The 21595-nt window shown below is 39.0% G+C and overlaps 1 protein-coding gene across 4 annotated transcripts in view; it reads left to right on the top strand.

Moving 5' to 3' along the window:
- Positions 1 to 21595, top strand: part of TSNARE1 (t-SNARE domain containing 1) — a 461526-nt gene that overhangs the window by 382810 nt on the left and 57121 nt on the right. For all 4 annotated transcript variants that reach the window (XM_082283165.1, XM_082283162.1, XM_082283164.1 and 1 more), the window contains exon 13: positions 17042 to 17157. In XM_082283165.1, the coding sequence (XP_082139291.1) occupies positions 17042 to 17137 (96 nt within the window). In that variant the 3' untranslated portion in view covers positions 17138 to 17157. The remainder of the gene's footprint in view (positions 1 to 17041; positions 17158 to 21595) is intronic.

The following is a 21595-nucleotide window of genomic DNA, read 5'->3' as shown; positions in this document are numbered from 1 at the left end:
TCATGGGTAACAGGACATTGCATTTCACTGTGTCACAGAAGCACTTCCTGAAACTCTAGGACTGAAAACCAAGTTTTTCTCCAAGGAGCAGAATTAATAATGCCTAATTTGCTGTCAGCTGTGGTCATGGTCATCGTAGTTTTCTCTTTTTCTTGCTTTTTTCCCCTTTATACTCCACTATACATAAATTGTATGAACATGGTATTTCTAAAAACTGCACTCTTTGCTGTTTAACCAATTAACTTCTGCTTAACCAGAGAAGGTGTCTTCTCTACAAGGCATCAAGTATCCTGAACACAGAAGTACTTTAGATGCTTCTGCTCCTCTCTCAGATGTGATTGAATTTGGCAAAGAAGTTTTGGAGCGCTTGGCAGCAGGAAAAGGACTGACAAACAGAATACCTGCTTTCCTGCAAATTACAGGCTACTGACAGGGAACATCAATCCTGCTTTAAAAGGATATGTGTAGAAGGACAAAAAAAGATTTAAAAAACATGTAGCTTCAGATTCAATTTTTATCTGTCAGCAATGATCCCACAGATAATCTGATAAGCGTCAACTGTTTGCAACCCTCACTTGTAGAGCAGCATTTTTGGCTCTTTATTCAGGAACTCCCTGTTTGAGAAGTAATTTACACCCACAATTTAATAAAGCATTTTGATAAGATTTAGCAGGATTATGGATTTAAAAAAAAAAACAAAACAACACAACAGTGAACTAAGCAAAGCAGTTCACTGACATTCCCAATTAGTCCTCTTTTAAATGGCAACCACCTACTGCATGGTTTGAATCAGAGACAGAGAATCACAGAATGATTTGTGTTGAAAGGGGCTTTATCGATCATCCACTTCCACTATCCCAGCTCTTCCACTATCAGCTCCAAGCTCTGTCCAGCCTGGCCTTGGACACTTCCAGGAATGGGGAAGCCACAGCTTCTCTGGGCAACCTGGGCCTCCTGACCTTCACGGTAAAGAATTTCTTCCTAACATCTAATATAAATATCTCTTTTTTCAGTTAAAAACATTCCCCCTTGTCTTATCTATCTGTCCATTTCAAAAGTCCCTCTCCCTCCTTTTTAAAAGCCCTCTTAGTTACTGGAATGAGGTTTCACTGAAGCCTTCTCTTCTCCTGGCTGAATAACCCAAATTTTCTAAACCTGTCTTCACAGCAGAGGTTCTCCAGTCTCCAGAGAATCTTCGTGGCCTCCTCTGGACTCGCTCCAAGAGGTCCAAACCTTTCTTGTGTTGAGGAGCCCAGAACTGGACACAGTGTTCCAGGTGGGATCTCACAGGGGCAGAGCAGTAGGGCACAATCACCTCCCTCGACCTGCTGGTCATACAAAACACAAAAAAAAGCCAAAAAATGTAGATGCTTTTTCCTATTGTTCAGGCTAGGCTGGATTTCAGCAAGGATTTTTCCTAGCTTCTTATAGGCTGCTTATTTGCATCCTAACAGAGAAGCATGCCCTAAACCCAGGAATTTCCCAAGGAAATAAGGTAAAGGAAGCAACCAGGTCTTGGCTATTGTAGAAGGTAAAATGCTGGAGAAGTTCACTGAACTGAAAGCCCCAGAAGGAAAAAACCTCCTATGTGCTGGTCTCTTGTACCTCCAGCACTGCCAGACCCATTTTGAAGAGAAGTCACAATAAATGGCTTCTTCTGCCCAGCTTTGGTTAATGGTGCTTCTGCTTCATCAGACTTCTCTGACTGACAGCAAGAAAATATCTCCAGAGTGGGAATTTGTGCTCTGCTGATCAGTGAACATGATCATTTTTTGTCCAATATTTTGCTAAAAAAGAGGGAGCCAAATTCATCAGCCATGGTGTCGAATTTTCCTTTAGAAATTTGATTCTGTGTACTCCATCCATCTTGAACTGGTTTCTGGCAGTTACACAATAAATTCATCATATTTCTGATGGAAAATTTTCTCTGTCCAGCTGTCAAAGTAGTGTTGCCACTTCTGGTATGATTTTTTAGCACTCTGTCATGAATAACCTAAAATCGTACTTTAATTTTAAATATATATGTATATTTTCCCCTTTGGGGAATAATTATGTAGTCTAATAGAACTTGGTGCTAAAGCTTCTTCTCTCCTGAAGTTTAAATTGCTTTTTTATTTTTTTTTCTTCAGAGGCATAATGTATTCCTATTACTCCTTATGGAACACTCTAAACTATTTTCGGCTTACATTTTAATTTCCAGCTTTTCCTCCCCCACTTCCCCACAACAATTGCATCACTTTTTTTTTTGTTTTGTTTCTTCTTCTAGTTATTAATAAATAAAGACTTGGCTTCATCAGTTCCTTGACATTTTTGCAGACATTCTGACAACAGATTTGAATAAATTATATTATCCAGTGTTAGACAGAGTAATGGCCTATTATGAATGGAGAAAAGCAACACCAGGTGAAGGTTGGCATTTCTGCTCCTGCAGCACGTCGGTCGGTGTTTTATTGAATCCTGTGCTGCTGTAGCAGGAGCCAAACAATAACTGAGTGCCTGAAGGTGGTGGAACATGCACATCCCTCTGACCTTTTGCTGCACTGTTTCCATGGGAAGAGCTCCTTCTTTCTCCAGCCCACTCTTTTTATCACTGGCTCAACACTTCCCGCAGCTCATTTTGGGTCTCGACATCCAGTGGTAGTACAGTAATCTCTCCAAAGGAATCCAGATTCCCCCCTCCCCGGGCCTAAAGCAGTCACCAACTTTTTCAAGCGTCATCAGACAATCAGCTGTCAACCAGTGCCATCCAATAAAGTCATCCATGATTAATTATTCTTAAATGACAGCAGCATATTGAAACAAGCTGATAGCTGCTGACAGTGGAAATCCAATTAACCTGAATTACTATCTTGATTGTGGCCCAATTAATGTCAGCTGTGCCATGTCAGAAGCGAAGGCTTGGCTAATATAATTGTTTCACTAATTGGTTGCAGAGATTAATTGATGTGGGCCTGCCCTTACACTGCCTGTTTTTCTTATTTTTCCTCCAACCCCAGTGAACATTAGATCTGAGGAAGAAGCATAAGCAGCTTGTTGTCTACAGCTTTTTGCTTGAAGTGGGTAAATGAAGTTCTATCTTTGTATACAGTTTGAAAGCTCACAGAGGGTGTAGGGGAGCTGTTAAACTTCTGCAGAGTCTGTTGTGGCCCTTTGCTTCAGTGAGTTTCACTGTGCCCCATCGCTGAGATCCAAAGGGATTATGAGGAATTTCCTTGATACATTCAAGCTGGGATATGATGTAGTTATGAATTCATGATTTCTCTGGCTGTTAAAGCACATCTAGTGAGCAGCAGGAGGGGTGATAATGGTGAGGGGTGGATTTATTTGTCTTTAGAAATAGAAACATGAGTCAGAGGTAGCTGGAGGTTTGTTGCTCATGGTGTAATATCTGCCTGGTGCCTTGAGATCAGTTCATCTTCTCAGACCTCTTGTGCAAAGACTGTCCCATATGGCAAATAATTAGGAGCATTAAGAAATGCATTATGACCAATTTTAGGAATGACTCAAGGAGGAAAAGGGTCTGTTGGTGGCTCTTCCAGTTGAAGCACATTACAGTAGCTATTACCACCATCTTTGCCATATCCATTTCCATTCTCCCAGCTCTCCTCTGGTCAGCTTTCAACAGCCATTATGCATTTAAAAGTCACACTTCCATTCATAATGGTTGTACTCAATGATCTTTGAGGTTTTTCTTCAGTCTAAATAGTTATATGATAATATGACTCTGTAAAGGATGAGATAGAAGTGCAAAAAACCAACTGTAGTCTAAGTGTTGCACTGAACCACTTATAATAAGTTGGAGTTTGTGAAGTAGAGCAAGAGAAAACTTTCCTTGATCTCCACCAGAAACGTTAAAATATTCTTTAAAATTACAGACAGGCTTAGACTGATTACCAAATAAGAGGATTATAGTGAAAAAAGGATCTCTAATGACTTAAAGGAGCTAGCATTAAAAAGTTAAACTTGGTAAATTAATATGTTAAGTACAGAGGCTCTGACAAGCAGTAAGGGGAAAATGTACACGCATCCATACAGATATCTATATGGGTTTTTCCCCATGTGCAGCTCAACTATTTAAGCTCTTGTCATAGATGCTGGAAGAAAAGGAATGTAAAGTTAAAAGCTTTGATCAGCTGCATGTAAAAAAAGCTGGGACACTTCACAAGTTCAGAAGTTCCCTTCACTTCTCCAGACTCTTCAAAAATATCTGGTTTCTTCAATGTCAACCTCAAAAAAAAAATCTGTAAGCGGGACCTCCCTGGAGGTATCTGTCTTTGAGTTGTTCTCCAAATAGCACCAGGGCATAATCTCCCATGGAGGTTTCAGTTTAGGTGGAAGTGCTCAGAACTACTTTAGAAACTTTCTCAGAGCTTCAAACCAGTCATTCAGTCCAAGTTTCAGGACTTTGGGAGAATTTGTCGATAAGTTTGGGAGGATTTTCAGATCAGCTTTATCCTAAAGAGTGACTAATGTCCTCATCTTCTCAACAGTGTAGGAAAACCACTCACCACATTTTTAAGAAAACCGTGTAACAAACTGAACTACATAAACCCCTTTTTAACTTAACTTAGTTGGCAGTTTATTAATTTGTTGTCTGTGCATCTCTAAGAATATTTCTGTAGGTGGTGTGTAATTTAAATTTCTTTTCCTTGGCTAAAAGTTAGTTATGGTTGAGTGACATGTTGCCTCTTGGCTGCGTGTCCCGGGTTCTACGATTCTGGAGAATCCCATCTCTCTGCTGTTTTGTTACTTGGTGGAAATGTTTACAGGTTGTTTGTTCCTTACACAGCATAACTGGATGAAGTGGATGAGCTTTCTAATCTGAACCTGGCTCCAAATTGGCACCATGACAGAAATCATAAACACAAAGATATGTTGGATTTAATACATTTCATTGCTTTCTGCCCCTTTCCATGCTTGCAATGAGATAAAACTCAAACATGAAAACTGTTTTCACTTCCATCCTTATAGACCTGTAATTTAAGTTAATTCTTTCTTTTCCAGCCTGTCCTCTCGTTGCTGTGAGGGATTGATATGCTCTGTAGGACAGACTGTTGGCACTGTGCTTTGTGACATTCCCAGAGCTCTATTATGTTGTCTATCACAGTCGAGTTGTTTCTACACACTTCACGTAAGAAGCCCTTTGTGCTGGTAGAGCTGACAAGACTCTGCCTAGACACGGGGACAGAGGTTCTGACCAGCAAGGTCAGGCTCCAAGGCTATTTGTGAAGCAATGCTGATATTCCATTATTTGTTACAATCATCTCTTTTATTCAGAATCCATTACAATTTGCAATTACACAGTGATTTTGACATAGATGCAGGAAACTCTCGGCTTTGATGGCAGTGAATAATTCAGAATGCTCTGAATGCTGTCTCATTGCCAGGGATTGAGGAACAGTGAAACGTTTTGACCTCTGGTCATTCTCAGCTTTCATATTCATTGTCCACCTTAGCTTAGATCAGACAAAACTCCACTTTAGGGTGTATCTAAGGATGATGCCAAGAGCTTAAAATGGTTGTCTGAGAGATGAAGGAAGGGACAAAAATTCATTCCTCTGTAATATGAGCTCCAGTGTCATATCCATAACTCTATTGTGTGACTACATAATGAAGAAGTGCTTTCATCCCAGAAAGTTTTAAAGGTTTTAAGTTAGAAATGGCTGAAACAGTTGACCTAAAACAAAACCAAAGAAAAACGCAACCCTGTAAAACCTGGCTATTTAAAAAAAACAGTGTTTGTGTGTTGATCTTGACAAGTAATGGCTCCATCATCACAGGTGTCACTATATTTGCTCTATTCATTTAATGAAGTCACATCCCTGATGTTATAACATGGAAAATGAGGAAGGAAGATGTTAAATTACTTATAAATGGTCACATAACAATTTAATGAGAAAATGTACTCTGCCTGTAGAGTTGTCCTCATTGCCTGATATTTTGAGATTTATTTATTTTGTATTTATGTTTGTCATGGTTTGAAGGTTCAACCCACTACAATATTTGAATGCTGTTCTTACAAGTCCTGAACTCTGCTCTTTGACATTCCCTGGATCTCCATCTGTTAAACTGAGCAGCAAACCTCAGGAGAATACTGTCTCACACAAGATTTTCCAATACTTTGTGCTTTCTCCTGGAGTCAGGAGTTCAATATCAACTCAGGCTACCTCCTGCCATTTGTGCATTTAATCCACCAGAAAAATGAAAATGAGAAAACAATAGAGAGTCAAAATACTCTTCAAACCTTGAAGAACTTGTTTGATTTTAAACAAAGGCTTAGATCAGATATTTTGACAACCTAACTAGTTCTCTGTGGCTTCCTCAGAAAATCAAGCTGCCTCAAATTTAATTCTGTGCCACCCAGTAAAATGATATGGAAGCTCTATTTCTTAGTTTCACTGGTGGTACATGAGGTGTGACTTTATCCACTTCTTTTTTGTGACAGACATAAGTAAGTAGTAAAATGGAAATATCCTTTTGTCATTTAGCAATTATTAAAGATTCTCTGCTTTTATGTCTCAGCTCTACTTTGAACAGGTGAAGACTCACATTTATAAAAGTATTAATGGGTTTAAGAAGCTGTAAACTAGCTTTTATTAGTCTGCATTAGGCAAACTGTGGGGTGTGCCTTCCTTGTGTTCCTAGGACGCAACTTACTGCTTTTCACAAGGAAGATTTTCATGCCTGGACTCCAGGTAATTTCCTCACTTTTCCTTAGTCCTTTGCTCCCAACTATCCTGCACAGTTCAAAGGAGCAGCAGGGACATGGTGGGTACTTGTAAATATTTTCTACACTCTTTGGATTTCAGTACCAGGAAAAAAAAACCAAAACAATTTACTGTATTTAGAGGTCTGTTTAAAATTCAGTGGAACAGAAGTTCAGCTCTGTTTTATGACATTATGAAATAATGCAGGGTAGTTTGTGCCTGTCAACCACTGCTTGACACGCTGATGATGGGAGTATTTTAGTAGTGGTAAAGATAGGAGTGATGTTGATAGTGGTGAGCAAAGCTTGTAGGAAACAATGTTCTATATTAAATCAATGGACATAGTAAAGAAAATAACAAAAAGATTTTTCCCAGCCACATCAATAAATCTAACAACAGCACAGATGCTAAACACTGCCTGTTATGGTTCTGTGACATTTTTTCTCTGGGCAGTCATCTTCTCCTAACTCTGAGGCATTAATGGCACGGTACTTCATGAAACTCTTTCCAAAATTTAGTTTTACTTGTGATTCCTATGGCTGGGAGGAGCTTTTTGTGGATCAGTTACTGTAATGTACTGACTTCTATTGATGTACACAGATACCTTCTGGTGGTAGGGTCAGGCCAGCTTAGACCTTCAGTTGTTTGGTGCCTGAAGACTTTCACTGAGGATAATTTATCTTAATTACTGGTGAGATTTGAAGGCAAATTTTAGCTCAAGAACACAGTGTTTTGAAGACAGAGAACTTTTCTTTCCGTTCCAGCATGAACAACATTGTTATATGACAAGAGGAAATGGCCTCAAATTGTGCCAGAAGAGGTTTAGGTGGGATATTAGGAAAAGTTCCTGAACTAAAAGGGTTGTCAAGCCCTGGAAAAGGCTGCCCAGTGAAGTGTTGGAGTCACCATCCCTGGCAGGATTTAAAACACGTGTAAATGGGACATGGCTTAGTGGTAGCCTTGGCAGTGATGGGTTAATGGTTGGACTTGATGGTCTTAGAGGTCTTTCCCAACCAAATGATTCTGTGATTCTTTTTCTACTACCCCCTGGAAGTGCCCTTGTTTTCTTTATTTGAAGTTTGCATTTGTCTGAGGATGTTCAAAAGATCCTTCATGGCTGATGTTCCACCCTTTTAGAAAGTATATTATTCTTATCAGAATTTTCAAATAAAAATGTTGCCTCTAGCTATACACAGCGTAGTGAGGAGAAATTCTTAACTTATTTGGACCAGAGTCTCATCAGAGTACACTGGAGTTAAGCCAGACTAAATACTTTTTTTGGCTCTGGTCCTTATGAGATTCTGCAGAGTTTGACTTGGTTGTTGTTGGCAAAAGGGGCCAGTTTGTGGGGGGGTGGGCTCAAGTGTTTTTGGGGGCAGAGGTTGAGCTGGTTTGAGCATTAAGACTTTCTCCCCTGAAAGAGAAACTGATAAGTGATGTTGGTCAAAGGCTAGATGAACTGATGGGCTCAAAATGCTGAGATTGGCAGCATAATGAGCCAAAATCTGTCATTTCCACTCCTTCCAAGTAGTCCCATTCATAAAATAATATAATCTTACTAATAAACACAGCTCAGCAGGAAGGTTTTCTTTGAGCACTGCACAGCTTTAATGTGGTCAAATCATTCTCTCTCTGCTCTGCTCCCTTGCCGTGTTTCTCCCTTGCCGGGTTTCAATTGCTGGGGCAGTTCAGTTGTCTCTGAATCTGCTTGTGTGGGGCTTTTAAGCATCTCAAGGTGGTTTCTGCAAAAGTATAAGCGCTTGTTTTGCTACATTGGGTGAATTCTGATTTGGGAAATGCGGTCTCTGGTGTTTCAGGTGCACACACCAGTCATTACCTGCTTTAAATTGCTGGCTGGGTTTGCTGTGTAGAACTCAGACAGCTGCCAGAGGTAGGTGGCTTCATTCCAGAGCTGGTAAAAAGATAATCCTCTTTATAGTGAATTTGTAAATCACGTTGGAGGTTTGCTGCCTTGAAAGGCGTGCTGGAAATGTAAGCCATTATCATGTGTTATTACAAATGATGTCTCAGCCATTAGAAAAACAAGTGTATTAGGGGAATATTAAGATTGCTAATTCAAGCATTCAGAAGGTAGAAAATGCAGCAATTAAATCTGTGTGTACAGGCTCAACATCAGCCCCTGTCAGCTTTTAGGCAAATCAACACAGGAAGCATTGTGCTGCCATCCTCATCCTGATCGATGTGGCAGATGGTGAAAATTATCTCAGATTTTGAACTAGTGAAGAGTGTACATGAATAAGGGTTTGAGAGAAGTCATATCTTTCCTAAACTGAGCCAAATTTCCCAGAAATACCAAAATGAGCACCCTCATCAAAGGGACAATCCCCTTTCTCCCCATTCCTTATTACAGAGGACAAGGGAAAATGGCTTCAAGTTGCACCAGGGGAGGTTCAGGTTGGACATTAGGGAAAATTTATTCACTGAAAGAATGGTCAAGCACTGGAACAGGCTGCTCAGGGATGGGGTGGAGTCACCATCCCTGTAAGTGTTCAAAAAACAAGTAGATGTGGCACTTCTCGATATGGTTTATTGGGCAAGGTGATGATCGGCCAAAGGTCAGACTTGATGGTCTTGGAGGTCTTTTCCAACCTTAATGATTCTGTGATTTTTCCCCAAAGCAGGGAGGCACTAGAGAAAATGTGTCCATTTTCTTTTTCAGGGTGGGACACTTAGACATTTTTCAACAGTTTTCTTCTTTGATTTGGCTGGCATGTTTTAATTTAAAAGGAATAGTTTTTAATAGCTTAAAGGAAAAGCTTTTAACAGCTTTTAATTTTGAGGTAGATTCCAGGTGTGGAAATCCAGTCCTAGATGGTTATCCCTGGCTAAATAAGTGGCAGAAAATACAGTCTTGCTGTAGGATATGCTGAGGAATCAGATCTGTAGATGGCACTTGGCTTCACTTGGGATATAGCATAGAAACATGTGGAATCATGGAATAGTTTGGGTTGGAAAGGACCTTAGAGATCATCCAGTTCCATCCCTGCTGCCGTAAGCAGGGACACTCCCCATGGATCAAGTTACTGAGGGCCCCATCCAACCTGGCCTTGAACACTTCCAGAGAAATACGTGAAGAAAAGTAATTAATTAGAAGGGAATAATGAAGAGACTTATGGGGAATGGGAATACTGCACAGAATGAGTGGAAAGCAGCAAATACACAGACACAGCTTCATAAAGGAAAGTGTGGAATCAGTCCAAATGATGTGGAAGTGAAGGCCCAAAAACAATATGTCAAAGTCAAGTGATCTATTTCCTTGCTGCTGTGGGCTGGCCTTTCCCTGTTGCTCTCCTATTTTCTGGGTTTTATTAATATGTAACTTGTCTACTTTGTTCTCATTTAAAAACAGTGTAAGTGCTTAATAATATTCCTGGCCTTTTCTAGCCTGCCTGCAGAAGCAGTGATATTTGATAGCAAATTCATTGTGGCTCTATAAGGAAGCTATACCATAAAGGTCACCAAATTTGGTCAGTGCGTTTTAATTTGTACGCACGTTAAAGGTCAGGTTCCTCCCTTCCACTGCAATAACACAGAGTGTTTACTCTCTAATCAGAGCTGATTGTGTATGGCTTAGCTAAGGGATCTTATCAATGCTAATAATAATAATAGCAATAATAAGAGTAATAATAATGAAAGTAATGTTGCAAGTGCAAGAGGACTTTTTCCCCTCTGTATATTTACATAATTCTTGGAGGTACACACATCTACAAAGTCTGATTTTCTGCTGTGTTTCTCCAGTGTTTCCTTTTCCTCTCCCATGAGAACTCCCCAGCCTTCAGCAGAGCTTCCGCTATTGTCCATTGGAATGACAGTTTCAGATTCATAATATCATCTCTGTATAAACACGTCCAAATGTAATTAAGAACCTGGGCTCTCAATCCAGCAGACCTGAAATTAGCTTTCAAAATGCATATTAAGGGCATAGACAAATGCTTTCATGAAATTCCAAATGACCTCTGAGGTCAGGGTGAACAAAATTGTGTGAACCTCTTTAATGTCACAAAACTCTCTACAGAGATTTGCATATAAAATGAACCATTTTATGTCAAACAGATTTGTTAATCTTACAATAAAGGAAGCAGCACTTGAAAATTAATCAGGGTGGGTTTTCATTGCCCAACAGAGGCCCTTAAAAGGACCTGACCTGGTAACTGGAGGCTCTTATTGTGTGGTTGCTAAATTTAATAATTTTTGTTGTTATCTGCTGAATGGGTTTGCAGGAAATAAATTTCCAGAGCAGATTAGTCTGCAATGGTTTCTTTGCTTGCATAGTGGAATTGTACTTTCAGAAGTTCTTGCAGTCCTGGCTCATTTCGAAAATGCATCATGATTTGTTCATTATTTTAAAAATTGCATTTAAAATATGGGTAAGCCTCTCTGAAAGTAAAATGGGTTGTCTTATCGGGACTTTTGGCATTGAGTACATGGCTAGATTTTCGCTTGCTCACCATAATAACCTAAGAAGTGATAATGAAGAAGTTGACTTTTTTCCTCTAAGACAGTCTTGCTCATAAAACCAAAGTCTGAAAAGCCCAGGGTATTTCCAGGCCTTTTCCTAGGCCTCTCTCCTAAACTGGACAAAAGGAGTCTGAGGGAAGACCTTATTGCTTTCTAAAACTCCCTGCAATGAGATTGCAATGAGGTAGGGGTCAATCTCTTCTCCCAGGTAACAAGTGATGGGCCAAGAGGAAATAGTCTCAAATTGTAACAGTGGAAGTTTAGATTGGGTATTAGGAAGAAAATTCTTCACAGAAACTGTTGTCAAGCATTGGAAGAGGCTGCCCAGGGAAGTGGTGGAGTCACCTTCCTTGGAGTTGTTAAAAAGCCTGTGGATATTAAACTCGAGGACATGGTTTAAAGGTGAACATGGTGGTGCTTGCTGGGTTGATGGTTGGACTTGGTGATTGTAAAGGTCTTTCCCAATCTTAACAATCCTATTTTTCTATGAATGTTTATATTATTTGACACTGCAGGAGGGAAGGACAGAGTCATGTGGTCTTGAGTTAACCCTCTTGGACAAAGCTCTTTGGTTACTGTCATCATCCTTATCCCAGTGCCAGGACTGAGACCTGGGAGAGGTGGAATAAAGGTGGGATACTCGAGAGATTAATTGAGCTAATAAAAGCAACCTGCCCGATTTTTTCCTGCAGAAGACCTAGAAAATGCCCCAGCCATGAAGTCGTAGGGTGTATCTCTGCTCTGAAGTGGTGTCACATGCTCTGATGTTCCCAGAACAGAGCAGTTGTTTTAGTACAAATCCCTGTCTGAACTAAAATTCCTGTTTCTAGGGATTTTCACCTCCTTTGTGGAGGCAGTTGAGAAATCTCAACCTCCCAGCCTTACAGTCCATAATGTAACAAATCCACAGAGGGTAGAGAAGCTCAATGCTGCTTTTTTTGTTTTGTTTTATTTTTTGGGGTTTTTTGGTTTTTTTCTATTCAATATAAATACTGGGAAAAGAGTTTCCTTTAGCCTCTTCTATTATTTATGCTTGCCCTCAGCTAGTTTTTGAATCCTTAGCAAGATAGCATTTTTTTTTCCTCCTTGTAAATGGTTTGCCTAGGAATTTCCAAGATGAAACTTGCTTTTCTGGGCCTGGGGCCGTAATGGGCTTTAATGGGTTTTAATTATTTAACTATCTGTTGTGACACAATTAAAATATCTTTAAACATTTCACCCCCAAGAAATAAATATCTTCTAGGCTATAAAATATGACTTGCAGCTTAATTTTTTGAAACAATGAGGGAAAGGTTTCTTCCAGGCTCAGGCACATCCAGCGTGCCTGTCAATATAAAGTACTTCTCAGCTGTGTCCCTAAATAGCCTTGCTCGTTTCTTCCCTGCTTTTCACTCCTATTTCACATGTGTGTTTAAAGAGCCTCTGTCAGGATTAAAATATATCTTTACTTATTTTACTAAAAAACCCTGAGAGCCCAGAAAAAAACAGCTGTAAAAAGCCATTACATCTTGCTACAGGATTCGAATTTTTTTGGTCCCATGTTGCATCCTTTTCATCTTGGGAGAATGTGTACAAAGAAAATCGATTAGCTCCAATTTAATCAACAAATTCTAGGTGTTATGGGAAATGGACTTACAAAAGGTTGGGACAGAGCTATAAAACCAGAGCAGTGCTGCTGCATAGCACTCAAGGTTTAGAATAAGCTAAGATAATTAAAATGAAATCAGATAGTGGGCTTATAATTATTTCTCATACATTTTCCAGCAGAAGATAATCTTGTAGCTTTGAACTTTTCCCAAACTGAGCCTGAAGTTGTTTGTTGCATTGACTTCTCGATCTCTATTTAAACACTCATTTTAACAGATAGTTAAAGGGAGTTGGTGTTTTCCAAAGTGAGTTCCAAGATGCATGTTTCCCTGGGAGGAACATGTTTTTTGGGAGGTTTTGTTAAATTCCAGAAGCTCCTGTATGTGGACAGAGTTTTGCAATATAACAGGACAAACACTGGAGAAAGCAGCCATAGATTTTTGTGACCTCTAGAAGTGTTTGGCAAAAACTCCAGGTCTTTGGGAAAAACAAACAAACAAACAACAAAACAGTTATTCCCTCAGGTTTTCTGGATACTTTTTGAAGTTGAAGTGAAGAGCCTCCAAATTTTGTTTGTACCAAGAGTGCCCCTCAGCTGTTGATCCATCTGCTGTGCCAGTGGTCCTGGGTATGTCTTGTCTGGAAACATCTAAGAATGCTCCAAATCCAAGAAGATTCTGGGCAAAATGGTCTTAAAATGCCCCTCTGAGGAACCATGGGTGTGGTTGCAGGAATTGAGAGGAGGTCACATTGCCTCAGAGCTTCCAGGAAAGTCAAGGAAGATAGGGAATAGGAATAATGCACAGTGTAAGAGAAGGATCCTCAGCAGCTGAGGGAAGAAAGAGCTGGGAGAAGATGAGTGAAATCAACTGCGTATTAGTCAAATGTGTGGGAAATGCTGTAAAAATGCAAAGCTCCCTGAAGAATTATGCTGTAATATAAATGATTCATTTTACAGGTGGTTTGGCTTTTTGTGGGTTGTTTTGGTTTTGGTTTTTTTTTTAATTTTGCCTCAACTTTTCTGTGGCTGTGGTTCTGTTATTCTGAGACTACTAAAATTGTGGCAGAAACCTTGTAGTGTCTGTCTCGGGGCAGTGAGGAACTTGTCCTGGTGAGAAATCCTGTTACATGTTTGGAAACAGTTTTCCATTGACATATAAGTGTAGATTAACTTTGATTCAAGGTGTGGTATCATGAATCACATTTGCTTTTTATTCTTTTTTTTTATTCCTTTGGAAAACTGGAACTCTCTTGAGATCAGCTGTACTTTCACCCATGGAATGTGTCCCTTCTTCCTCCACTTAAAATAGATATAACCCAATCACTGCATTGATGTTTGGGATAAAAAATATTAATTATAGGAATCTGCTGTCATGGAAACCCCATTAAAAAATTAGGATCTTTACATTAACAGAAAGCTTTGCATGGTCTCATGTGAACATGACTTTAGATAGATGTCCTAAAAAAACTTGAGTAGATAAGTAACATTTCTAAACATGTATGATGCACAGAGCATAATAATTATTCCCTTACTGAATAAGGCAGAAATCCTACTTTAGAGGGAGGGGAATAATTGCTCCCATATATGCATACATGGAAAACACAAACTCTGGAATGTCTCAGCTGCTCAGTGCTTACATTTCTGATGTTGCTGTGCTTCCAGTGTGTGATGGTTACTTCAGGGTTATTAAAAAAACTCTTTGAAAAACTCATTAAAAGGGATGTGTTTATTTTGTCTCTCAATTTCCCTCAAGAATGGCAGTGAGGCATTAAGGCATCATTTATAATCTCAGTTTGTCAATCAGATTCTGTTAACCTAAATTAGGGATAATAAGCAGAGTTAGATGTAATGTTATTATTTATGTTGCTTATTGGTGTATATTTATGTAATATTCAGGTGAGGGTGCCCATACCACAGCACTCAGATTCTGTCTGGGGAAGAGGATCTGTTCAACACCCTCTGTGCTTGTGTCTTTCTCCTCTGATAAAGGCAGGGAAAGGGTCCCAGGAGCTCACAGAAATTCAGGCTGGTCCTCTCCACAGGACAGGCTTGGTGAGCTCCACGGGCTATCATAAAATCATAGAGTATTAAGGCTGGAAAAGACCTCCAAGATCATCCAACCTTTGCACCAAGTCTCATTGAAGGGATTCTTTCAAGGCCCTTCCTGAAGCAGGGTGTGCACTTGTGCAGTGAAGGGAGATGCTGCTTTTGCTCATCTATCAGTATTTTTCTAACCCAGTGACAAAAAGCTGGGGTGATGGTATCCTGCCATGCTTCCTCAGGATCTGTAGGAAAGGTGATGTGTTCAGGCAGGGATCAGAAGCTGCTTCTACTGCTCCACCAGCATGTACAGATTTATGGCTGGAGACTAAAGAAATTCAAAGAATTCAACATTTTCCTTATTGAAATATAAAATAAGGAAAAAAACCAATGCAACAAAACTAGGAATAAACAGGAGAATCCTGCCACGGGATATACAGCTGTAAAGGACAGTTATACTAAATCTGCTAGGAGATATTTTAAAGAACAGGAATAATTATCCTGACTTTCCAGCCAGGACAAGCTCATAAAATATGAACCAGATCCCAGGATTCAGGCTGAGCTGCATCTCTCCCACCCTCTGATCAGTCTCAGTCTGTTTATGGTTTAGTTGGTTAAAAGCAAAGAAAAAGGGAATGGAGAAGAGACTATGCAAATGCAAAATAAGAGTGACTAGGACTTTGTAGTGCTAGAAAGAGCAAAAGAAGGGAATCTCTCTGCCAAGGGAATGATGGAAAAGCCATGTGAAGTGATAACTGTGCAGTCTTTGAAGCACTTATTGGGACTATCTGAGAATGCTGCTTGAAGCTAAATGACCCATTAGCATCCTCTGCTGACCAAACACAGGCTCTGACGTTTTAGAAGTGGGCAAGGACATCCAAGTGCCTTTAAAAGTCTGCAGTTTGAAGCAGAGGTTTCCTGGTTTGACTTGGAATTAATGAAGGTTAAAATTGTAGGGGAGGCAGTAGCAAGTCTGTTGTCTCATGGGCTGAGCTTTCAGGATGCCCTGCAATTACTCCTCAGGAAATTAAAGCATCAGGTGAGGATCCACTATGAAGAAACATCCATTTGTGTGTGTAAAAAATAAAAAAGTTAAAGAGCATCAGAGAATCAGAGAATGTTTTAGGTTGGAAGGGACCTTAAAGACCATCCAGTTCCAACCCCTGCCATGGGGCAGGGACATCTTCCACTAGACCAGGTTGCTCCATCCAATCTGACCTTGGACACTTCCAGGGATGGGGCAGCTACAGCTTCTCTGGGCAACCTGTGCCAGGGCCTCACCAGCCCCACAGTAATTTCTGTGAGCCTTTGTCCACCCATATTCTCTCCCAAGAGTCACAGTAAACTGATGGAAAAGTGTGAATAAATCTGTGCCCCAAAGTAGGGGTTTAGGAAGGGGAATAGTGTCCCTTCACACACTCCCTCCGAGCACACCTGACAAGAAGCTCTTCACATGTGCACGTGGAATGATATATTTAAAACACCTTTTTTTCTCTTCCAAACCAAAGAAAACGTATCTATTTGAATGGTTGAAAAACTGATGGAGAGTCACGATGATTCCCTGATTATCTGCTAGGGAGGCAGGACAGCACAGCATTTTAATGTGAAAAAAAAATAATATCTGGAAATCCACACTTTGATGAAAGCACCAGTTTGATTGGTGGTTGATTCTGGAAGACAGGTCATGAATCACAGTTCCCTGCTGGAAGTGCTTCTCCAGCTTGTTTGGGCACTGAGAGGGAATGGCACACTGGGTTTGGAGCACCAATGGAAGAGATGAATTGCCTGTCTTTTGCAGTACAAGAGACCAAAACATCCATAGAACAGAAGAGCTGGGAAACAATGGCTCTGTGGGAAATGCAGTGCAGTGCAGAGTGGTGTAACGCAGTTAGAGAAGGATCCAAGGCAGACTGGGAGACCTGATTGCAGCAGTTAGGGGAAGGAAAGGAAGGGAAAGTGGGTAGCAGCAGTAATATTAAGATAATCTGATCCTGAAAAGCCTCAAAATTTAGAGTGACATAGTGATTTAAGCAGCAAGAAAGTAGTGGAGAAAAGTGGATTGTATGGACGAGGAAGAATCTGGATTATCTAGAAGGATAAGTCAGTCCAAAAAAGTAGACAAATTATGTTGCTTCTTGTTCCAAACCATTCTTCCAATGGAAAAATAACAACATTTCTCTGTGGATTTAATCTCCATGAATTCATTTCTTTCTCTTTCTCCTCTCAGCTACGAGCCAGGAAGATGAAGTGCTGCCTTCTCTCCATCGCTTTGGCCGTTCTGCTGCTCATTGTCATAATCATTGCAGTCTCCGTCAAGCGCTGACCTGGTTGAGGTTTGCACAGGTAACACCCTTTAACCAAATCTTTTATCAAACTCTAAGGTGGCTGAGAGACAGTCTAAAAAGCTAATCATGGTAAGAAAAAGCCATCTTCACCTGCAGAGTCAGGTCTGGCCTTCTAAAATATTTTCTTTTAAAGGGTATTAGAAATATTCTTAATGGATCCTTAAAATTAAGCCAAGGTGATATTCCAACAAAACATCATATGACTCTTTCCTCTACTGTTTGTGTCATGTTTGATTTTATGTGAATCTTGTACCACTGCTAACTAATGGATACTAATTTTTACGATTGAGAGTTAGAAATGCAGAAGGAGTGTTAAAGACTCCTGGCTGGAGCAGGGTGAGGGGCAATCCAACAGCCCAGAGGTGTTTCCAAGAGCTTTGTCTTCTGAGATGTTCCAGAGACCCTCCTGAGGAGCAGGAAGACAAACAACTGGAGATTTTAGTAGGGATGAAAAATAAAAATGGATTTTTGGTGAACTTTGCTCTGGACCTACCCCTAAAAGGAATATTGGTCTCTAGTAAGAGGATTGGACTGTAATATATGAATACAGGTGAGATATCAAAGCAACTTCATCCTATTAGTGAAGTTTCACCTATAGTATGTTTACTTTGTAAAACAAAATCTGCTTTAAGTGTCAAGTATAAGACACAAAACCCCTTTTATTTTTCTTTCTTTTCCCTCATTGCCCTGGGAGAATGATTCATCAATTATTTCTGATATTCTCTTTCTGATGCAAAGCATGTCTGGGTCTCTCTTCTTTAGAAAGCTACCAGGCCATTATTCAAGGAGAGAATATCAGATTTACAGATTTTCTATTCCCAAAGGGGAGCTGTGTGCCTGCTGCCAGGGCAGGGGTTCCACCTGGTACAGCCAGAGCCCAAAAGCACCAATGGGACTTTTCCTGCAGGCAGCAGCTTTCCTGTGAAATTCTCCTAGGGAAAGCGCAAGGAATTGAGAGATTTTGTTAATTCTTTTGTTTTACAAGGGTTCAGTGCTACTTGAGAATGCTCTCCTTCCACCTGAGGATAAGGCTTCTAATGTGCCTTCTTTCCACTGGAAAATAAAAGGGTTCAAAAGGTTCAAAAAGGTTCAAAACCATCACAGAAAGATGATTCTTCACACTTCTAAAGCTCTGGAACAACTTCTGCCATGGCATTATGGACGTCAAAATTTGGGTATAAGAAGGAATTGTACAAACCAAAGAAAGAAAAACAAAGTTGTTGAAGGATGTCAAGAACCATCTCCCTGGTTTGGATGAGGATGATCACAAGCCCTACATCATTGCTAGGAGAACCAGACAGAAATATTTTGCTACCCTTGAATGTTCACTTAGTTTGGCCAGCCCTGATATGAGGATGATATCAGTGAAATGGTCCTTTAATTGATTGAATATTGATGTTAAAGCACTTTCTCTTTCTTTCTTTTCTTTCTTTTCTTTCTTTTCTTTCTTTTCTTTCTTTTCTTTCTTTTCTTTCTTTTCTTTCTTTTCTTTCTTTTCTTTCTTTTCTTTCTTTTCTTTCTTTTCTTTTTCTTTCTTTTCTTTCTTTCTCTTTCTTTCTCTTTCTTTCTTTCTTTCTTCCTATCATCTTTCTTTCTTTCTTTCTTTCTTTTCTTTCTTTTCTTTCTTTTCTTTCTTTTCTTTCTTTCTTTTTCTTTCTTTCTCTTTCTTTCTTTCTTTTCTTTCTTTCTTTCTTTCTTTTCTTTTCTTTCTTTCTTTTTTTCTTTCTTTTCTTTCTTTTCTTTCTTTCTCTTTCTTTCTTTCTATCATTTCTTTCTTTCTTTTTCTTCCTCTCTTTCTATCATTTCTTTCTTTCTTTTCTTTCTTTCTTTCTTTCTTTCTTTCTTTCTTTCTTTCTTTCTTTCTTTCTTTCTTTCTTTCTTTCTCTTTTTTCTTTCTTTCTCTTTCTTTCTTTCTTTCTTTCTTTCTTTTCTTTCTATCATTTCTTTCTTTCTTTCTTGCTTTTCTTTCTTTTCTTTCTTTCTCTTTCTTTTCTTTCTTCTCTTTCTTTCTTTCTTTCTTTCTTTCTTTCTTTCTTTCTTTCTTTCTTTCTTCCTATCATTTCTTTCTTTCTTTCTTTCTTTTTCTTTCTCTCTTTCTATTCTTTCTTTCTTTCTTTTCTTTTTCTTTCTTTCTCTTTCTTTCTTTCTTTCTTTCTTTCTTTCTTTCTTTCTTTCTTTTTTTCTCTTTTTTCTTTCTTTTTCTTTCTTTCTTTCTTTTTTCTTTCTTTCTTTTTTCTTTCTTTTTCTTTCTTTCTTTCTTTCTTTCTTTCTTTCTTTCTTTCTTTCTTTCTTTTCTTTCTTTCTTTTCTTTCTATCATTTCTCTTTTCTTTCTTTTCTTTCTTTCTTTCTCTTTCTTTTTCTTTCTTTCTTTCTTTCTTTCTTTCTTTCTTTCTTTCTTTCTTTCTTTCTTTCTTTCTTTCTTTCTTTCTTTCTTTCTTTCTTCCTATCATTTCTTTCTTTCTTTCTTTCTTTTTCTTTCTCTCTTTCTATTCTTTCTGTCTTTCTGTCTTTCTATCATTTCTATATATATTTTTATCCCATTTTTATAGAATAGACACTGTTATGGGTGCAAACAGTGATCTGTCCTGATAATTTAAATCTAGAGCAACTACAATAATTTTAATTGCATCACTCTGGTTTTACTCTGCATTAGTTTGGAAATGTGTTCCATCACAGTAATCTGCAATAGAATACAATTTCTTTTAGTGTAGTTAAATATTCCTATCTACTGGAAATTACAAATCTTATCAACAGTTGACTACATCTAGACACATTTTAATCTAAACCCCTTTAGTGGAGAAAGTCAGAGAACAAAATATTCTTACACTAAAACTCCATTGGAAAAGTAAAATTAATCTCCTGTTAAGAGATCCATGTCTTGAGGGAAGTGAACTTAGAGATACTAATGAAAGCCCCAGGAAAAATAAAATGCTCTACTTTTCATCATTAGTTGTGAAACTAATTATTGAGCTTCTAAAACAAGAGTTGCTCTGCAGCAGTAGAACTGGAGGCAGGACCAGAATTGAGTTCTACTGGAACAAGGATGATTTCTGATCTTTATAAGTGGTTCTTCATCTGGGTTAGCCCAAGTGGTGTGCAGCAGATTTCCTATTTATGCTTTGAAGATTTCTAAACTAGGATGTTTTCAGGGTTTCCATGTCCATAGAGATAGATACAATTCTATTTTGAATTTTAATCCAAATGGATTTTTAAAAAGTCTGTGGATATTAAAATATCAGTGGATTTAAAGACCACCTCAAGAAACAAGTTCATATAAAGCTCTCTTACACACTTTAGGGAGATTGGGAACAGCTGGAGTTTAATGTGTAACAGCTCTGCGTGACTTCAGAGAAAGTAAAGGGAGGAAAGCAAGTGAGGGAACTAATTACTAAATACTCTGGTTGGCACAGGACATATCACTGAATAAAATCCCAAATTTGGTAATGACTGGAAAGAACTTCCATTTAACATCTCCTCAAAGTATTGGCTCCATGCTGGATTAGTAAGGAGCCAAAAGAAAAAGCACCAGTCACTCCATTCCAGTGGTTTAAATCCCACTTGCAGGATATTAAAGTTAGGCTTCTTTAGCTTCCATGACAGATGATAAAAAATATGAAGGTCACTATTCAGGGAATTAAAGAAATGATGCAATTAATATCTATTATCACTATTTATTGTTTTGATCATTAGCATAAAAACTATTTTTACTTTTTTTTTTAATTGGTTGGTGTTTCTGCTTTTGCAATAATGATACTGAATTAACAGTTCTTCTCAAAAGAAGAATTTTTTCCTAACACCACAAATCAGACACGGCTTGGACAGACAAGCCCATTCCTTCTATAGGGGAGATCACTTGATGAATCTTGCAAAGTCAAAAGCAGTTTTCCCGGTGAGTTTCCCAAGCAGTTGTGCCAGCATTAGCTGCTGGCTCAGTGCGTGCAGAGAGAGCAGCTGTTCAGGAGAGCTCCCAGCCCTGACTTTTGCCTGTCGAGGGCCCTGCCATAAGTGTGTCACTGCTCCCTTGGGGCAGTTTTGTCTGGCAGAGAGAGAGAAAAGTGTCTACAGCGAATGCAGAGAAACTCCTGAGGACTTATGTCTGAACATTTGTTTGCTGACACCTTAGGAAAATAGCCCAGGAACTTTTGGGTCACATTGTGCACATATTGGAGCAACACTGCAGCTGCTCTTTTTGCTGTTCCATCAACATCAGTGACCATTTAAAAGGAAAGTATTGCAGGAGCAGTCTGAGAGAAGCCTTTTTGTTAACAACAGCTTTGTATAATGTCAATATTTCAGCCTAGACAGACCTTCTGTGCCCTTCTTTTGACTCATTTGCATGAGTGCACACTTACCCGAAGTGACAATCAAGACTGTTGGAATCCTAAGTTTTAAGTTTTTTTATAGGAAAATAGAGGTGACAAACTTTGAGAAAGAT

This window comes from Coloeus monedula (assembly GCF_965178545.1).
Source record: "Coloeus monedula genome assembly, chromosome: 1".
In the NCBI taxonomy this organism is placed as follows: domain Eukaryota; kingdom Metazoa; phylum Chordata; class Aves; order Passeriformes; family Corvidae; genus Coloeus; species Coloeus monedula.
This window is presented reverse-complemented; position numbering and strand designations above follow the sequence as displayed.